Below are 19,352 nucleotides of genomic sequence, written 5' to 3'. Positions count from 1 at the left end.
CAGCAATGATAGCAGCAAAAACTCAAACTCCATGAGTCAGGTGGAGGGTGGTATCATGACTGGTGTAGATAAAGGTATAAATTATGCTCAGTCTTTGGCCAGCAGGCAGACTCACAAAAGCAATGCAATCTAAATCTGAAAGCTCTTTCAGTTTCCTTTCCTTAGAAGTCTAGAATTGAAATCTTTTCTGTTTATGAATCAGGTTGATGTAGACTCATTTATTCAACCGCTTATTAAGGTGTAAGGTACCAGAGCTATCAAGATGAGCACACAAGTCCTTGCCAGCAGGTAGCCAGGCTTAATTGTTAACCCAACCTTAAAAAACACATTTAAAAAAGACAGATCAGAGGAGAAACCAAGATGGCGGCATAGGTAAACACCAGAAATTGCTGCCTCGCACAACCACTTCAAAAAACAACTAAAAGACAAAACGGACATCATCCAGAACCACAGGAAGGCTGGCTGAGTGGAAATTCTACAACTAGAAGGAAAGAGAAAAGCATACTGAGACTCAGAGGAGGTGCGATGCTGAAGTAAATACAAAGGTGCGGAGGTGTATGCGGAGAGAGCTGGCGGCTGAGGACACGATTGTCTTTTTCAATCGGGAGGGAGTCTCAAGCTCTGAGCTCAAGTTCCGGGCAAGTCTCTGGGGACCCAGACTCATACGGGAGAAACTGGACTGTCTGGCATCGGTCGGAACTCGAGGGCAGCTTTCTCTTGGAGGTGCTTGCAGCGATTGCCAGGACACTGAGAAGTGGGGCCTCTGAGGGCAGGCATAGCTGCTTGCTCAGCCCTGTTGATCCCCTGGGACCCCCGCCCCACCCAAGCTGTGTGCCTGCTTTTACATATGAAAGGCCTGGCTCTTTGCAATCTGAAAATTACCTAACAAACTGCAGCTGGCCCAAGGCCCCACGGCAACTTGCATTGCTTCACAGCTAAGCTCCTGCTGGGTAGCCTCAGGCAGAGGCTAGATTAGCACCTCCTTAGAGATCCAGGAGCCAGTGTGCCCAGTGGTCAGAGTGGGACCATCCAGATTGCAGCTCCTTGGATCCATAAGGGACACACTCAAGGGGCAGACTCAGTGAGCACCAAAACCCCACTGAAGCAAGTCTTGCCCCAGAGGGGTGTCTCCAGCACAGAAATTCTCCCACTGCAGACACAGCTGATTCTCACAGCCAATTGGCCTGGAGGTCAATTCCTCCCAGTGATACCTACAACAATCAAGGCTTAACTACAATGAGACTGTGCACAAAGCCCACAAGGGGGTGCACCAAGAGTGTCCACCTCAGGTAATTGGGGAGGCTGAGCCACTGGGCCCTATAGGACACCTAGCACAGAAAGCCACTCTATCAACACAGGGAAGCATAAAAAATGCGGAGACAAAGAAACAGGACACAAATGACCGAAATGGAGAAAAGCAAACTACTGGATATAGAGCTCAAAACCACACTTTTAAGGTTTTTCAAGAACTTTCTAGAAACCGCCGATAAATTCAGTAAGACCCTCAAAAAGTCTGGTGAGACCGCCGATAAATGTAGTGAGACCCTCAAGAAATCTAGTGAGACCCTCGAGGTTATGAAAAAGGACCAACTAGAAATTAAGAATACACTGACTGAAATAAAGGATATTATGCAGAGTTCCCACAGCAGACTAGAGGATCACAAGAATCAAGTCAAAGATTTGAAATATGAAGAAGCAAAAAACACCCAACCAGAAAAGCAAAATGAAAAAAGAATCCAAAAATACGAAGATAGTGTAAGAAGCCTCTGGGACAGCTTCAAGCATACCAACATCCAAATTATAGGGTTGCCAGAAGAAGAGAGAGAGCAAGATATTGAAAACATATTTGAAGAAATAATGATAGAAAACTTCCCCTACCTGGTGAAAGAAATAGACTTACAAGTCTAGGAAGCACAGAGAACCCCAAACAAAGGAATCCAAAGAGGACCACACCAAGACACATCATAATTAAAATGCCAAGAGCAAAAGACAAAGAGAGAATCCTAAAAGCAGCAAGAGAAAGAAAATCAGTTACCTACAAGGGAGTACCCATACGACTGTCAGCTGATTTCTCAACAGAAACTTTGCAGGCCAGAAGAGAGTGGCAAGAAAAATTCAAAGTGATGAATGCCAAGAACCTACAACCAAGATTACTTTATCCAGCAAAGCTATCATTCAGAATTGAAGGTCAGATAAAGAGCTTCACAGATAGGAAAAGCTAAAGGAGTTCATCACCACCAAACCAGTATTATATGAAATGCTGAAAGGTATCCTTTAAGAAGAGGAAGAAGAAGAAAAAGGTAAAGATACAAATTATGAACAACAAATACACATCTATCAAGTGAATCTAAAAATCAAGTGAATAAATAATCTGATGAACAGAATAAACTGGTGATTATAATAGAATCAGGGTATAGAAAGGGAGTGGACTGACTATTCTTGGGGGAGAAAGGGGTGTGGGGGATTCGGGAAGAGACTGGACAAAAATCGTGCACCTCTGGATGAGGACAGTGGGGGGGGGTGAGGGCGGAGTGGGGGGGGGGTGGGAACTGGGTGGAAGGGAGCTATGGGGGGGAAAAAAGAGGAACAACTGTAATAATCTGAACAATAAAGATTTAATTTAAAAAAAATTAAAAAAAATAAAAAAGACAGATCACCTTGTTTTTTATTTTCTGCTTCTGCGAGGAGCCGATCTCTCACAGTATTAATAGCTTCTTGAGTGGCCTCAGCTATAGTATTTTTTCTTAACATATCAAGGGCTTTATCAAAACGTGGCTGAACAAGTTTGGCATAGTCAACTACCTGCAAAGAATATTTGAGAAAACCAACATAAGCACAGTTACACATTGTTCACCTATAAGTATATATCTCTATCTCTATCTCTATCTCTATCTCTATCTCTATCTCTATCTCTATCTCTATCTCTATCTATATCTATATCTATGTATCTGTATCTATGTCTATTTCTATATCTTTACCTATCTATCCTAAAAATCTTTTTCTTAATATTATTTTTTGAAATATGTTTTTTATTGATTATTTTTAGAGAGAGAGGAAGGGAGAGAGAGAGAGAGAAATACTGATGTGAGAAACATCAATCAGTTACCTCTGTATGCACCCTGACAGGGGATCGAACCAGCAACCTGGGCATATGCTCTGACTGGGAATCAAACTGGCAACCCTTTGGTGTTTGGGACTACACTCAACCAGCTGAGCTGCACCGGCCAGGGCTAGCTTACAAATCTTTAATGCTACTTGAGCTTTGTTATTTTCAGAATTCATGGATTTTTCAACACTTGCTTTCATAGAAATTCAGTCATATTTTTCATGTAGGACTATATGTCTATTTATGAATGCATCATGTAATATATCTTCAAGTTACATATATTTTAAAAATCAACTTTGTATAACTTACATATAATAAAAGGTAACCATTTTAAGTATGCAGCTTGATGAGTTTACATAACAACAACCACAATCAAGATAAGAACATTTATATCGCCTCCAAAGTGCCCTAATGCTTCCTTATAAGTTACTATGTAATCTTTTCCAAGCTTTCCCCCTTTATCGTATTGTTTTTGAGATTCATCAGTATAATTGTATATGTCCGTAATCTGTCAGTTTTATTGCTGAGTGGTATCACTGTAAGAATATATTTTTTTTTTTTAGTTCATCTATTGATGGACATTTGGGTGGTTTCCACTTTTTGGCTATTATCAGTAAAACTGTAATGAACATTTCTGAAGAAGTCTTTTTGTGAACACACGTTTTCATTTCCCTGGGGTAAATATCTAGGAGTGGAATTACTGGGTCATATGGTAAGCGTATATTTGACTTTATAATTAGCAATTAAACTGTTTCCAGAGTGGCCGAACTAGTTTGCATTCCTATCAGCAATGTGTGAAAGTTGCATTTACTCTACATCCTCACCAACACTTGGTTTGTGAATCTTTTACATTTTAACCATTCTAATGGGTCTGAAGAAGGGCTTTGATGTAGTTTAAATTTACATTGCCTCACTCATTAGTAATTTTGAGCTTCTTTTTAGCACTTCTTGGTAACTCACTTAACTTCCTTTTTTAAGATGTGTCAACTTTGGCCCATTTAAAAAATTGGATTAAAATTTTATATATATTCTGAACGTAAGTCTTTTGTCAGGTAGGTAATATTCTTCATATTTAACTGTTACAAGTAGATTTTTACATGCCTTTTAAATTTAAATAACATTTCCATACCTCTAGATTCCATTTTGCTTTTCCTTCAATATCTTACATTATTTTATTCTATACCAATAAATATACATTCACACCATTACTTTTAGTGGATGTGCAGTACTGTATTAGCTAAATATATTACAAGTTATTTAACTAAAATACCAATAATATGTACTTAAGTATATATGTTTTTTATATTATAAACTAGGCTATGATGAATATACTTATGTATAACTCTTTTAAAAATATATATATATTTTATTGATTTTTTTCACAGAGAAGAAGGGAGAGGGATAGAGAGTTAGAAACATCGATGAGAGAGAAGCATCGATCAGCTGCCTCCTCCACACCCCCTCCTGGGGATGTGCCTGCAACCAAGGTACATGCCTTTGACCGGAATCGAACCTGGGACCCTTCAGTCCCCGGGCCGATGCTCTATTCAGTGAGTCAAACCGGCTAGGGCTTATGTATATCTCTTTGATAGTTTCTATAAAATAGAATTGACAGTTCAAAGGATATGCATGGATTTTAGGCTTTTATACCTATTTCCATCACCATCCCTAATGGTTATACCCTTAGCAGCAGTGTATGAGAATGTGCTTTCCCCCATCCTAATCACAAATGGGTCGTTAATAGTGATCTTTCAACTCTAACAGCTGACATGACATATCTCTAGTTTTTTGTCATCTCTCCGCTTAATGGCTATTTGTATCTATTTTGTAAATTGCCTGTTGGCTATATATTTTTTCCATTGCGGCTTCCTCTGTATATTGATTTTAAAGAACTCTTTATATTTTAAAATTGTAATTCCTTTGTCTGATACACACTGTGATGGTTTTAAAACATGTCCACAAATCCTTTAATACTCCTCCCCACAGAAGGTGGAATCTAATTCCCCTCGCATTCCATATAGGCAGGACTTAATGACTAGCTTTAAATGAAAGAGTATGATGCATTTTTCATTAAAGCAGTGAAAGGCCAAACCACAGTGATAGGACACACCCATAATGCTTATAATAAAAAAAGAACTTGTAGCCAGGCAGAAGTGGTTCAGTTGATTTAACATCGTCCTGTGCACTGAAAAGTTACTGGTTTGATTCCAGGGAAGGGCACATACCTGGGTTGCAGGTTTGATCCCCAGTGGGGGCATGTACAGAGGGCAAGCAATTGATGTTTTCTGTCTCCTTCCCTCTTTCCCTCCCTCCCTCCCTCTCTTCTTCTCTTTCTCCCTCTAACCATGTCCTTGGGTGAAGATTAAGAAAAAAAATTGTATGGTCAACACACAATACAATATACAAATGATGTATTATGAAATTGTACACCTTAAATCTATGTAATTTTATTAACTGATGTAACTCCAATACATTCAATAAAAAAGAAAAAGAACTTGTATGTAGACAATATAAGGAACTCCTACTGATAACATGCAAAAAAAGTTTTAAATGGGCAAGAGACTTGAAAAAATACTTTTAAAAAAGAATATATGAATGGTCAATAAACATGAAAGAAGTCATTAAAGAAGTGCAAATTAAAACCACAGTGAGAAACACCTGTTGAAATGCCTAAAGTAAGAAAGACTGCCCCTAACAAAAGTTGGCAGGAATGTGGACTAACAGAACTCTCATACACTGCCGACAGGATTATAAATTGGTAAAACTAGTTTGGAAAACAGTTGGCATTACCTATACAAAGTGAACATATTCATACATCCCCATGTCCCAGAAATTTTACCCCTAGATATAGCTCCAAAATATATAAAGATATGCATGTGTACACTGACAGACAAGCATAAGAATGTTTAGAGCAATATTATTCCTAATACCCCAAACTGGAGTTAATCCAAGTTTTATTAACACTCAACTGCATAAACAAATTGTAATATAATTCAATCAATATAATACAATCCTATATAATAAAAGCCTAATATGCTAAGTGTCCAGTCGTCCAGTTGGCCATTCAACCAATCAAAGTGTAATATATTAATGATATGCTAAGGCCACTCAACTGCTTGCTATGACATGCACTGACCACCAGGGGGCAGACAGTTGACTGGTCAACCAGTCGCTATGACGTGCACTGACCACCAGGGGGTAGGTTAGCTTGCTGCTGGGGTCCAGCCAATCGGGACTGAGCAAGATGGGCTGGACATGCCCTGGAGCCCTCCCGCGGTCCCTCCTGGCTGGCCAACCTCCCGCATCCCTTCCCGGCCCGATCATGCATCGGTGGGGTCCCCTGGCCTGGCCTGTGCTCTCTCGCAATCAAGGACCCCTCGGGGGATGTCAGAGAGCCAGTTCTGGCCCGAAAGGCGGAACAACCTGTTTCTATGATGTGCACTAACCACCAGGGGGCAGATGCTCAATGCAGGAGCTGCCCCCTGGTGGTCAGTGCACTCCCACAGTGGGAGGGCTGCTCAGCCAGAAGCTGGGCTCACAGCTGGCAAGTGCATCAGCAGTGGTGGGAGCCTCTCCCGCCTCTGCAGCAGTGCTAAAGATGTCCGACTGATGGCTTAGGCCGGGCGCAGGCTGGGCTGAGGGACCCCTCCCCCCCAAGTGCATGAATTTCATGCACTGGGCCTCTAGTAAAACAATACAAATAAAAAATATATAGCTATATGCAATACCATGCATAAATAAGATGCATTACATATCACAATCATAATGTTAAGTAAAAGGAACCAGGCATAAATAACATAAACTGTTTACGTCCATAAAGAAACACATGTAAAAGTAATCTATGGTATGTGGACATATAGTTACATGGTAAAACCATAAAAGAAAAGCACCGAAGTGAACACTATAAAGTTCCAGGCAGAGGTTCTCTTTGTGGAGGAGTAAGAGGACTGGTGTTGGGAAGAGGCATGAGGGGCCTTCTGGGATGCTGGCAACATTCTCTATTTGACCTGGGTGGTGGTTATATGGGGGTTTGTTTTGTGATAGTTCAGTGAGTTTCAACTTTTCTGTATGCTTGTTATATTTTACAATAAAACAGTTCAAAGCAAATAGAAAATGTTACCCCTGTGTTTAAAAGAACTCAACAGGGCTCGAAGTAAGTTCAGACTCCTTCCTAGGCCCTGCATAGCTCTGACTACATCTTCAGCCACCTTCATCTTGTGCCATTCCTCCTTTCATGCCCTACGCTCTCGCCATGCTGGCTTTCATATCATTCCTCTACACACCAATCCCTCCTCAAATGCTTTGGCTCTGTCTTCACATCACATCCCAAATCTGCTCACTTCTTCCCACCTCTACTGCTATCTCTCTGGTCCAAGCTGAATGCAACTTCTCTTCAGTTACTGAGTGTGGAGGACAAGACCACTGAGGGGGGAGGTCAAGCAGTTGGCAGGCCAGGGAGCTGGGAGGGTCATCCTAGTAATTACTGAAACCACCAAGAATGATGACAGGAGTGAGTACGTTATAGAGAACTCTCCACATATTCACTCCACGGTGAGCTGGAGGGGTATAACCCAGGAGACCTGTGGAACCAGGAGAGGTAATGGGTGGTGTCATCTGTACGACCTAACAGTCAAATCTGGGGCTTTGGGGAAGCAGGGAGGGGCTATGGTCTGGAAGCGACAATGAACAGCAAGGGGGATGCCTTTCCCACTCCAAGCCCAAAGGACAATTACCCAAATGACAGTGTAAAATTAAGAAAAGTCAGTACAAATCCTACAAATTCACAAATCCTACAAATTATAATCAAGTTTAAATAGGTAGAAAGCTAGCCAGCTAGCTAGCATAAGTAGCTACCTTTCCTTTGTAATGTTCTGCAAGCAAATTGCAAAGTGTTGTTTTCCCTGAAGATGGAGGTCCAAATACAAATACTTTGAATGGTGGTGCAGGCATTGGTGGGAGAAGATAGGGACGTGGGTTCAATAAAAATGCTTTTAATGTTTCTTCTGATGCCAGACAGTACATTTTACCTAGAAAACTTAAAATACAGCACCATCATAAACAACTGAAAAGAGATATGGGGAAGTTTTGAAATTAAGTTCTGAAAATTGTTACTTACCTCACAGAAAGGTCAGCCATTCCTGGATAAACGTTACCTTCTTTTAAAGTCACAGGACATGAGCGTCCCCATCTGCTTCTCCGCCATCTATATCTTGGTGCAATAAGTTTATAAGATGCAAGAGTACGAAACAGCTCATCCTATTAAAAGCAAATATTAAAAACATTAAATATGTGGGCATAAGTTTTGCTGAAACCAATGGCATTATTTCATTTCTTATTTGATAGTGCTGTAACTTTCTAAGAAATAATTTAGAAAGCAAATTTTGGCTTTTTTTCTTAATTGCAACCATTCTGTACTTGTCCAAGATTTAATAGGCATATAGTTTTCATTTCTGTTATAAGACCTTGTTTGAATTTTACTGAGCATTTTCTCTTATAAGGTAGAATGAGCATAAGCTAGCTAGAGCGTTTTCTATGATCTCAGAAAACAGATACTGAAAAAATTATTATTGAAAGGATTTGAAAATGTACCAAATTCTTAGTCAATTTACCTAAGTTTTTAAATAGTAAGATGCTATATACAAATTATTTTTGCATTTATTTAGCTCTTCCTAGAATGTAAAGTTGCCCTCAGCAATTCTTTCTGTTGATGATCTCCAGAGAAGTTAACTACTTCTCTACAGGCTGCAGATTACTGAAAGGTTCACTGTCCTTGGGCTACCTTAGCAGGGACAAGAGAACTGGGGAGAGAAGGCTTGGTGGGCAACTGCCAAGGGTGACAGGGTCCACGTTGGCTCCCTCCCACCTTCAGATGTGGATCTTACATTAGCTGCTTGCTCCAGAGTTGACTGTGGAGGATAGATGAGAGTGGGAGCTATGGTCTTGCCTGGACCACTGCAGCATCCCAGAGCAAAGAGGCAGGCACAGTACAGAGATGTTGCATGAGTGTCCCCACCTGAAGGCTAGGAGAAGTAGCTAAGTGCAAAGGAAACTGTCAATGCGTAGGGGAGCTACATGAGACTGAGAACCTTGTTGGTGGCCCTCCTTCTCCCCGCCCCTTCTCCATGGAATCCACAGATGAGCTAGGGACCGAGATGTACTCAGACCAGTCAGGAGGCAGTCACTCTTTCCTTATCATCCTTATTTCCTGTCCCAACTTGGGAAAAATGTTTTGATAGCCGACCATGTTTCTGAAGCCACATGTGTACAGGTGCTGAGGGGCTACCAGAAGATGAGCTTTCAAATAAGCTGGATGTTAGAGTCTTAAAAACTATCAGACTCCCTCTGCTTAACAAGGCAGATAACACATGCATTTGTGCTTGCTGCTTCCCTAAAACCTCGTGAAAATGACAGCAGGGGAATGAACACAGGAATAGACTCACAAGGACACTGACTGGGAGAAGAGACCGGAGGAAGTGATAGCGGACCCTCCACGGCTACACATTTTTGTAGCTAGAAAGCAGATGGATGAGTGGTCGCTGACTTAGATCAGAAAAAGCTAAAGGCTCAGTGTGGCGACAGGGATGGGTGTGTGTGGGAGGGGTTGGGGTGGGGACAACAAGGATCAAGTTCATTCACTCTTCAGAATCCTCCAGAAGCTCATGACCTGTTGACACTAGGCACCTCCGAAGATGGGGAATGGACAGCAGAAGATAGGGAGACTGGCCGCAGATCTTTAAAAGGAGGTGCTAGTGGCCAACGCCACTCTCCATCTCACTCTGAGTCAGCCAACTCTGTCCCTCAGCCCCACCCCCCACCACCTCTTCTGCAACCAGAGGCTTCATATTTGGAGAGACTGGACCAGAGGATCTTGTAAGAGGGACCCCAGACCCAGCCACGGTGAGAGGAGGCACAGGAAAGTCGACAGTTATAGCCACTACACTCAAGCTCGCCTCCCACTGAGCCTCTAGCTGAGGAACCTCTGGACCCTTCCGTGATCCAGCAGCTACCCGGTTAATGCCTGGCACAGCCGAGGCTCCTCGGCGCTGCTGCCAGCTCTGTTGTGATTGGGTGAATGACCCTGCACAGCTCAGCTAACTTGCTGGGCCCAGCACAAAATAAAAATGCAGAGCCTTTGTTCTAAAGTGATTAAACATCTCAAGACTGACAGCTCAGCATTAAACTAATTGTGGGGCCCTTCTAAGCATGGGGCTCATGTGACCGCACAGGTCGCTAGCCCATGAAGCCAGCCTTGCCCCTTCAAGATAGATGTTAGCTATTTTGAATATTACCATTGGTTTTAGGCATTTTACAAGCGTCATTTTATATAATACTTATAATGACACCATGTGGTAGGGGATAGCCTCCCTTTTTCAAACAATTGAACAAAAGGTAAGGTTAAGCCCTGACCAGTTTGGCTCAGTGGATAGAGCGTCGGCCTGCGGACTGAAAGGTCCCAGGTTCGATTCCGGTCTAAGGGCATGTACCTTGGTTTCGGGCAACATCCCCAGTAGGGGGTGTGCAGGCAGCTGAACGATGTTTCTCTCTCTCTCATCGATGTTTCTAACTCTCTATCCCTCTCCCTTCCTCTCTGTAAAAAAAATCAATAAAATATATATATTTTTAAAAAAAGATAAGGTTAAGCAAAGTCACAGGCTGATAGGCTGTAGATCTGGAATTCAAATCTGCCTGATTTGAAAACCGGTCCTGTCACTGTCTACTGTGCTGGATGCCAGGCTGCCCTGCCCTTCCTCCCACCACAAACTCTCACGCCCACCCCACCCCCACCCCACTCCTCTCTCACAGCACATCAAACGTGTCAGCTCTCACACTTCTTCGCCAGCAGGTTCCAGTTCACACTGAGGTCCTGTGCCTCTCACCCCTCTATGCCAGTGGTTCTCACCCTGGCTGCATAGTAGAATCTGCAAGGATGTTTTTGGTTTAAAAAAATTTTTTTTAACTGTGGTAAATCATATATAACCTAACATTTACCATTTTAACGATAGTAAGTGTACAATGCAGTGGCATTAAATACACTCAAAATGTTGTGCAACTATCACCACTCCATTTCCAGAGCTTTTTCAAAAACCCAAACAGAAACTCGGCACCTATTAAACAGTAATGTCCCCTTCTCCTTCTCCCCGAAGCCCCTGGTAATCTCTGTTTTACGTTCTGCTCCTTTGAATTTGCCTAGTCTAGGTCCGTGGTCAGCAAACCGAGGCTCGCGAGCCACGTGCGGCTCTTTGGCCCCTTGAGTGTGGCTCTTCCACAAAATACCATGTGCAGGCGCACACATACAGTGCGATTGAAACTTCGTGGCCCATGCTCAGAAGTCGGTATTTTGTGGAAGAGCCGGTATTTTGTGGAAGAGCCACACTCAAGGGGCCATAGAGCCGCATGTGGCTCGCGAGCCAGGTTTGCCAAGCCGCAGTTTGCCAACCACTGGTAGGTGCCCAAGTGTAATTACACAGTATCTGTCTTCTGTTTCTGGCTCATTTTGCCAGCACAAATGTTTTCAAGGTTCATCGATGTTTTAGCATGTATCAGAATTTAATTTCCTTTTTAAGACTGAATAATATTCCATTGTGTCTACATACCACACTTTGTTTATCCACATGTCCATTGGTAGGCATTTGGGTTGTTTCACCTCCTTGCTATTTGCTATGAATATTGGTGTATAAATACCTGTGAGTCCTTGCTTTCACTTCTTTTGGGTATATCCATAGGAGTAAAATTTCTGGTTCTGATGGTAAATTTATGTTTAATATTTTGAGAAAATACCAAACTGTTTTACACAGGAGCTGCACCATCCTCGACAATACCTGTTATTTTCCATTTCTTGGATACACATACATATATGTACTTTTTAATACTTAATGGTGGTAATCTTGGAGTTTTGATTTGTATTTCCCCAATGACTAGTGATTTGAGATTCTATTCGTGTGTTCATTAGCCATTTATAAATCACCTTTGGAGATTTAAGTCCTTTATATCCAACTCCTTTATATTGATTTTCTAAAGCTCACCTGCCTTTAGCTGAAGGGCACCCACCTAAAGTCCTTCAAAACGTGCAGAAACTTCAAGATTTATCAAGCATGATAAGCCAGGGTTCCTGAGTGTCCCAAACTTTAAAGTGGGGTTCCTCAAACTTAAGCGGGGATGGACATCTTCTCTGGATGTTGTAAAAATACATTTCCAGTTCCCACCTACAGACAGACATTCCGGTTCAGTCATTCTGGGATGTGGGCCTCCGGAATCTGTATTTGCGGGAAGCTGCCCAGGTGACTCTTGGGAGGTGGTCTGGACTGCCAGGGAGAAACACGGCTTGAGGCATATAAATAGTGACTCCGTTGTACACAGTCACAACTTCTGCCCGTTTGTGAAGGAGAGGGCAGGCATCCTTAGTCATATGTCATATGAACTATAAACATAGGCAATCATTTCTAAGGACAACCTTTCCAGCTGGGAAATTCCTCCAATTTTATGGGTCCTTTAAATTTTTCCTTCATTGATGACCTCAAAGAGGGGGCTCAGAACACAGCCTCTGTGCTCCTCAGGCCCTGTCTTCCCTTTCAGCACCCGTTTGTTTACTGAAGTCCCAGCACATATTCCAGCTACGTTTACCCATGAAGATCTAGGGATCACATGTCACAGGATAACATAAGGACCTTCCTTCAAAGATTGCTTTATTTGAATTATGTCATCGATTTAAAATTCAGGTGTTTTGTTTTTTTAATTTCTATTCATATAGGGGAAACTGAACTTTCCAGTAAGATTAAATCTCCAGTTAAAGCCCTGTGGCCCCCTTAGCACTTAGCATTTATAATTTGATCACCATCATATGCACAGTACATCAGTGCCTGGAACACAGCAATTATTCCAAAATGCTGGTTGAATGACTGAAGAAATGAATGAGTGCTTATAGAGTTCAGGGCTTTTATGTCTCTGCTTTCTCTGGTGCTGCAAAATTTTAAAAGTGAACTTGGTTTCTTCTTTCTCATTAGTCCTGTGATTTGGTTGTTCTGCTTTTATTGTTTCTCTTTGTTTCATAACTTTTGTTTTGTTGTGTTTGGTATCTATAAGAATATTGTGATAATATTACAGCTTCTTCCCAGAAATCAAATTCATTTTTAGAAGAGGCATTCCAAAACTCCTTTTAAACCTTGGATACAAATTAAGGTAACAATATATAGTAAGAAGGTTCACTTTCAAACAGTTAAAAATAACTTACATTGTCCATTGCATCATTCAGTTCTTCCTCTGCACTCTGAAGTTTAGTTAAAACAGCTGCTCTTCTTAGGTTCAGATATTTAAGACGCTCTATGACCGTCTAAATTGAAGGAACAGATCTTTAAATACATTGTTCAAACTGGCATTTGAGGATTTCAAATATTCTGAAAAAGTGACGAGCTCATGAGTAGAATACATCCTTACTTCTTCCTAGCTTCTGGTTGTTTGCTGGTAATCTATGGTGCTCCTTGTCTTATAGATGCATCACCCCAACCCCTGCCTTTGTTGTCACATAGCCAACTTCTCCCTGTGTGACTGAGTCTCTTCTCTTATAAGGACACCAGTCACATTGCAATAGGGGTCACTGCACTTCAGTATGACCCCATCTTAACTTGATTATACCTGAAAAGATCCTATTTCCAAATAAAGTCACATTCATATGAGGTTAAGACGTCAACATATCTTTTTGGGGGGACACAATTCAACCCATAACAGTCCTCCCTCTGGTCCTCATATATTCATGTCCTTAGAGGCCTAGCTCTACGGGACCTCTTCGGGCGGAGGGAAGACAGCCATGTGAAGACAGAGGCAGACGCTGGAGTTATGCTGCCACAAGCCAAGGGAGGCCTGGGGCTACCAGAAGGCAGAAGAGGCAAGGATGGATCCTCCACTAGAGGCTTTGGAGGGAGCATGACCCTGCCAACACGCTGATTTTGGACTTCTGGCCTCCGGAACTCTGAGAGAATAAATTCCTGTCATTTTAAACCACCTAGTTTATGGTACTTGGTTATGGCAGCACTAAGCAACTAATACAGACACTCTGTGGAAGAATTTGAAACATAGAGTCTGAGATGAGAGAGGGTGAGGTAGACAAAGTCCTGATGGTACATGGTAATCTGTGGTAGATTGTATTGTGAGTTCACAGTTCACCCTCCCCTCCCTTCCCTTGCTTGTTCCCTAGTTCATGTTGGGTAAAGTACACTCCCTACCCCATTGGTGTTGAGCTTCTCCATGGAACTTGGTTTGGCCAGTGGAATGTGGGCAGAAGGGCTAGGGTCCCATGCCAAATGGGGCCTTAACAGGCTTGGCAAGTTTCAACCAGACCTACTGGAGTTTCTGCCTTAGAGTTGAGGAAAGTGTGTTGCAAAAAGTACTCAAATTTTGAATACATTTTGAAGCAGAAGCCGGCTATGTATGCTTGATGGATTGAATGTAGGATGTGAGAGAAAGATAAGAGCAGCTTGGAATTTTCAGCTCATCCCTTATCCTCCAGAGAAGGGAGATGGGCTAAAACAGAGTTATTAATTAGTCATGCCTGTGCAAAAAAGCCTCCAGAAAATCCCAACAGTATGAGGTTTGGGCTTCCAGGTTGGCGAACATGTCTACACCAGGAGGTTGACACACCCCAACTCCACGGGGACAGAAGCTCCTGAGCCCGGGACCCTCTCAGACCCCACCCTATGTATCTCTCCATCTGGCCGTTCATCTGGATCCTTTATCATGTCCGTTAACAAACTAGTCCTTTAGGTGCCCACCCACCATCCAGGGGCCATCCGGGAGCTGACTCAGAGTCACCTCAAAAGAATCAAAGATGCTTCTAGTGCTCTTATCTCTTAGGAAACTGCAAACATTTGGGAGCTCTGTGCCAGGAACCAGGTGCAGAGACCCATATATATTTTCTATTATCTCACAGATACCTAATAGTCACCTCAGTTTTAAACATGCAAGATAAAACTCATGACCCACTATCACACCCACTCCAACTCAAACGCACTCCTCCCAGTCTTCCCCTCTCAGTAACGTCAAATCCATCCTTCCAGCTGCTCATCCTTTGACTTTCAATTTTCAAATAATTTCAGATTATCTCTCACCAGACTAGCTTCTGCCCTTCTGCCACACCAATTTACAAGCCCAACAGCAATGTATGAGGGTTCCAATTTTTCCACAACCTTGCCAACACTTGTCAGTGCCTATTTTTGTTGTTGTTTTTTAATTTCAGCCGTCTTAGTGGGTGTGAAGTGGTATTTCATTATGGCTTTGTTTTGCATTTCTCTAATGACTCATGTTGAGCATCATCATGAGCTTATTGGCTGCTATTTGCTTTAACTTTTCTTTGAGGCAATTTTTGCCATACAGAGATTTTAGATTTAAGTGTAGTTTTGATTTTAATATAAACAAAATGAATAAATACAACACCAAATTTTTAAGTGTCAAAATAAGTGTTTCAAACAATAAATGGTTAAACATGTAAATATCTTTCTGATAGTCATTAAAATAAGTACAAGCCAGTCAACAACTTTTTGATTTTCTAAACTGTGGGATATTTTTATTAAAAATTGCACTCACGTTAAAGAGGTCCTCTGGGGGCTTATTTCCATCAAGCTCAATGAAATACTGGGGATTGTGTTCAGCCATTATTTCCTACAGATAATAGAAAAGAAACCTTATAATCTAGGATCACTGGGAAAACTGAATACAAGAGCAGAATCTTAATATACTATGAGGAAATCTTGAAGTCTAAATTGTGTTACACATGACATAATGTATGTTGTTGTCAGTGCTCAAGCTATTCAAAATGACCATACTGACTTCTATTCCTTTCAGCAGGGTATGGGTGTTTGCTTTACCATATTCTCGCTAGCATTAGGACGTCTTATTCCTGGTTCATCTTCTAAACTTTGATCATGAAAATGATACTTCACTATTTAGATTAGCATTTCTTCATAATCAGAGAAGCTGAAAAATTTTCGAGAGGCCTGTTACTCTTTTGCCTTTCATTTTTGTGAACTGTCTGCTCATATTTGTGGTCTATTTATCTCAGAAGGGTGAGAACTTACAGGTTAAAAACAATCATTTCTATGACTTTTTCATAATTGATGTGGGTATATTTCCAGGTTATCTTTTGAGTAAGGTTTTTAATTTTTTTATTTCTCGAAGTCTTACATGTAATGAAATTGAAGCTATCGTTTTTTTCCTTTGTGATCTCATCACTTGTTCGGCTGAACATCTGTTAAGCATTTACCACTTGCCATTCTTTGGGCACTGCACTGGGCATCGGTGATGCTAGTATGTAAGACCTTGTCCCAGCCCTTGAAGAGACTAGCTCTGCTTATTTTCCCCTGTAAATACAGTTTTCTAATTTTCGGAATCTGATTTTAATTATGCTTTATTTCATACACAGTGCCAACCACTTAACACATTGTGCACCAGTAGTTTTATGGCTGGCTTTACCCAGTGGCCAGATAAGTTTCTATTGAACGAGTACAAAAAACGTTTTACAAAGTATCATACTTTCAAAAGATATTAGCTTGTCATAACATGTAATAAATAACTTCAAAATGCAATTTTAAGACGTGCCTTTAACATTTATGTAAAACACTGTGTCATATGAAAACACGAGAATGCTTGTGATCGGCCTGCAATGTGTTAGGGACTATGCAGGAGGAAAGAATGTTATACACAGACATGTAAATGACTGTTAAGAAGCTATGTGTAAAGGCCATGGACAGAGAGGAGGAAGAGAGGAATAAAAGATATACAGGAGAAACAATTACATTTCTCATTTTGGGGGGTAGATCATGAGAATTAAAATGATCCACATATTTGTCTTTAAAATATATGAACATTATAAAACAGCATAAAACAAAGTATTTTAGTTTCTCTATCCGATGGGAAGAGGCAACTTGAAGACTTGTTTTTTATTTATTTTTGTTGTTGCTTAGCATGATGTCTAGCCAAATACCCAAGTTTAATAAATTTATTCTTGTTGAATAAATTTTCAACACAAATTTGGCTATCTCCCCTGGATTTTTGGCCATATAAAATATGTTTTTCACATAATTGTAATCTTAATAATCATATTTTTAATGCTAAATAATTAAAAGTTTTTTATTACAAAAATGATGGCTTTATCATGTTTACATATAACCAACTTTGAATAGGGTACTCACAGAAACCAATCTGGGGGTAATGGGGTAATGCTTCTTTAGATTGCAATTTAAATAAAAGATGTACCTTAAGTGTACATTTGTTTTGATAAACCCATAAATTACAGATTGAAAATGATTTCACAAAAATAGTCTGTTAGCATGGGTTTTCCAATCTCCAACCATATATGAATCCCCTAGTAACTTTTGAAAAAATGCAGTCCATTTATCATGTTTCAGCAACACTGATGCTTTATAAGAGTAAAATAATATTGTTTTGTGAGACAGCCTTTGGGAAGGAAGCCTTATTCTAATAGCATTCTACCAAATTCAAGTGGAGGAGAACCAGAAAGATGACATATGGGGGTGAATAAGTGTGAGAGCTACTTAACTAGCGATAGAACACAATATCTATATTCCCATTTTTAGCAATATATCTTGTTCTTACTTCTAAAGCATGAAGAATCATATCCTTATAAAGTTTAACGATGGTCTCAATATTTTCCAAATAATCCTCTGGCCTCTGAACTAAATGTTGAAGAATTTCAGCTACCACCTGCATTTCGGCAATAAATGCCTAAAAGGAAAATAAAAGATTTTAAATATCTTTATGTTAATGATTATTTAATTTATAAGCCACATCCCTCCCTCCTTACATCTAGATGCCATTTTGGTGTGAGAAGCAGACAGAAGGGAAAATTAAAGTCTGAGGATTTTTATTTAAGAGAGATTAAACACCTTATGGGGCCCTTATCAGATGGAATAAAACTTGAGATTGACTTTGGTATTTAGTAATTTCTTTGTACTTCTCAATGAGTATGGAACAGCAGGAAAAGAACATCATCTTTTTAGAGACAAAATAAAGAAATTAGATTTCCTTTGAAAACCTGAGCTACTAGTTCATTCAGTCACTCATTCAGTAAAGATTGATCGGGTGCCCACTATGTGCAAGCAGCTCTAGGAACCTGAAATACTAAAGTGAATAAAACCAACTAAGTCGCTGGGGATAATGGACCATGCATTCCAGTTGGGGCACGAAGAGCATAAACAAGTAGACAAATGAACAGATAACAGGTTAGGCGGTGTTCAGTACGAGGAAGAAGGATAATGCAGGATAGAGGGAATGGAGAATCATGGGAGAAGGTGCTATTTTAATCCAGTGGTCATGGAAGAGTTCCTGGAAGAAGTAATAGTTGAGTAGAACCCAGAAGGAAACGAGGGAGAGAGCCACACAGATTTCTGGAAAATAATATTTCAAGGCAGCGGGAATGACCCATGTAAAAGTTCTCAGCCCAAGGCCTGAAAATGTTCAGTATCATACTTATTATCCTATTATTATTTTATGTAAGATCTGCTATTTTCTGTTATCCATGCGATCATTTAATGTAATTCTCATGAATGTTAAAAAGTACAGCATATGGTACGGGGATATTACCTCTTCTTCTTCTTGCTCTTCCTCTTCTTCCCCTTCCTCTTCTCCTCTTACTTCTTTATGGGCTTCTTTCTTCTTTTTCCTTCGATTCTCGATGACTTCCGGATCCCACTGCTCTCTTGAGTATATGTACCCGGTAGTACTGTGCTGCCTTTGCCCAGAAACTTTTTGGCATAGATCATAGTCAGGGCACTAAGGAACATTAGTAATCATTTAAAACATGTTGAATATGCTTTTACTTCCTATTCATATATTACGCAACACATAAACCAAAAAATTCTTTAAAACCCCAAGCAAATGTCGTATTTTAAGTGTTATTTTGTGCCAGGTTTCATTATATAAACAACCTTTATGGTATGTCAACATTTTTTGTTTGTTTTTTGTTCTTTAAAAAAAATTTTTTTTTTTTGTTGAAAGTATTACATGCCTCCTTTTTCCTCCATTGACCTCTCCCAACCCTCCCCCACCAACAATTTTCTTTATCCAAAATTAATATATGTAATAAATGTCAGAAGTTTTAAGATAACAAAGAGGGTTAGACAAACAGTAAACAGAGTTATAGAAATACAGTAGAAAGTCAGTTTAGCCTGCACAGAAAGATTCTGTCAAATTAATTTCATGAGGGAAAGAAGATGTGGTATATATATATATATATATAAGA

General features: G+C 40.5%; 1 protein-coding gene across 1 annotated transcript in view; it reads right to left on the bottom strand.

Moving 5' to 3' along the window:
* The window catches only part of LOC102426895 (adenylate kinase 9-like), a 112,034-nt gene that overhangs the window by 73,151 nt on the left and 19,531 nt on the right, over nucleotides 1–19,352 (bottom strand). Inside the window, exons 7-13 of the mRNA XM_023747947.1 lie at nucleotides 18,695–18,883; nucleotides 17,708–17,836; nucleotides 15,680–15,754; nucleotides 13,335–13,433; nucleotides 8,223–8,362; nucleotides 7,961–8,141; nucleotides 2,658–2,802 (exon numbers count right to left, since the gene is read on the bottom strand). Of these exons, the coding sequence (XP_023603715.1) occupies nucleotides 2,658–2,802; nucleotides 7,961–8,141; nucleotides 8,223–8,362; nucleotides 13,335–13,433; nucleotides 15,680–15,754; nucleotides 17,708–17,836; nucleotides 18,695–18,883 (958 nt within the window). The remainder of the gene's footprint in view (nucleotides 1–2,657; nucleotides 2,803–7,960; nucleotides 8,142–8,222; nucleotides 8,363–13,334; nucleotides 13,434–15,679; nucleotides 15,755–17,707; nucleotides 17,837–18,694; nucleotides 18,884–19,352) is intronic.

The sequence above is a fragment of the Myotis lucifugus genome, unplaced genomic scaffold, assembly GCF_000147115.1.
Source record: "Myotis lucifugus unplaced genomic scaffold, Myoluc2.0 scaffold_1071, whole genome shotgun sequence".
Classification (NCBI taxonomy): domain Eukaryota; kingdom Metazoa; phylum Chordata; class Mammalia; order Chiroptera; family Vespertilionidae; genus Myotis; species Myotis lucifugus.
This window is presented reverse-complemented; position numbering and strand designations above follow the sequence as displayed.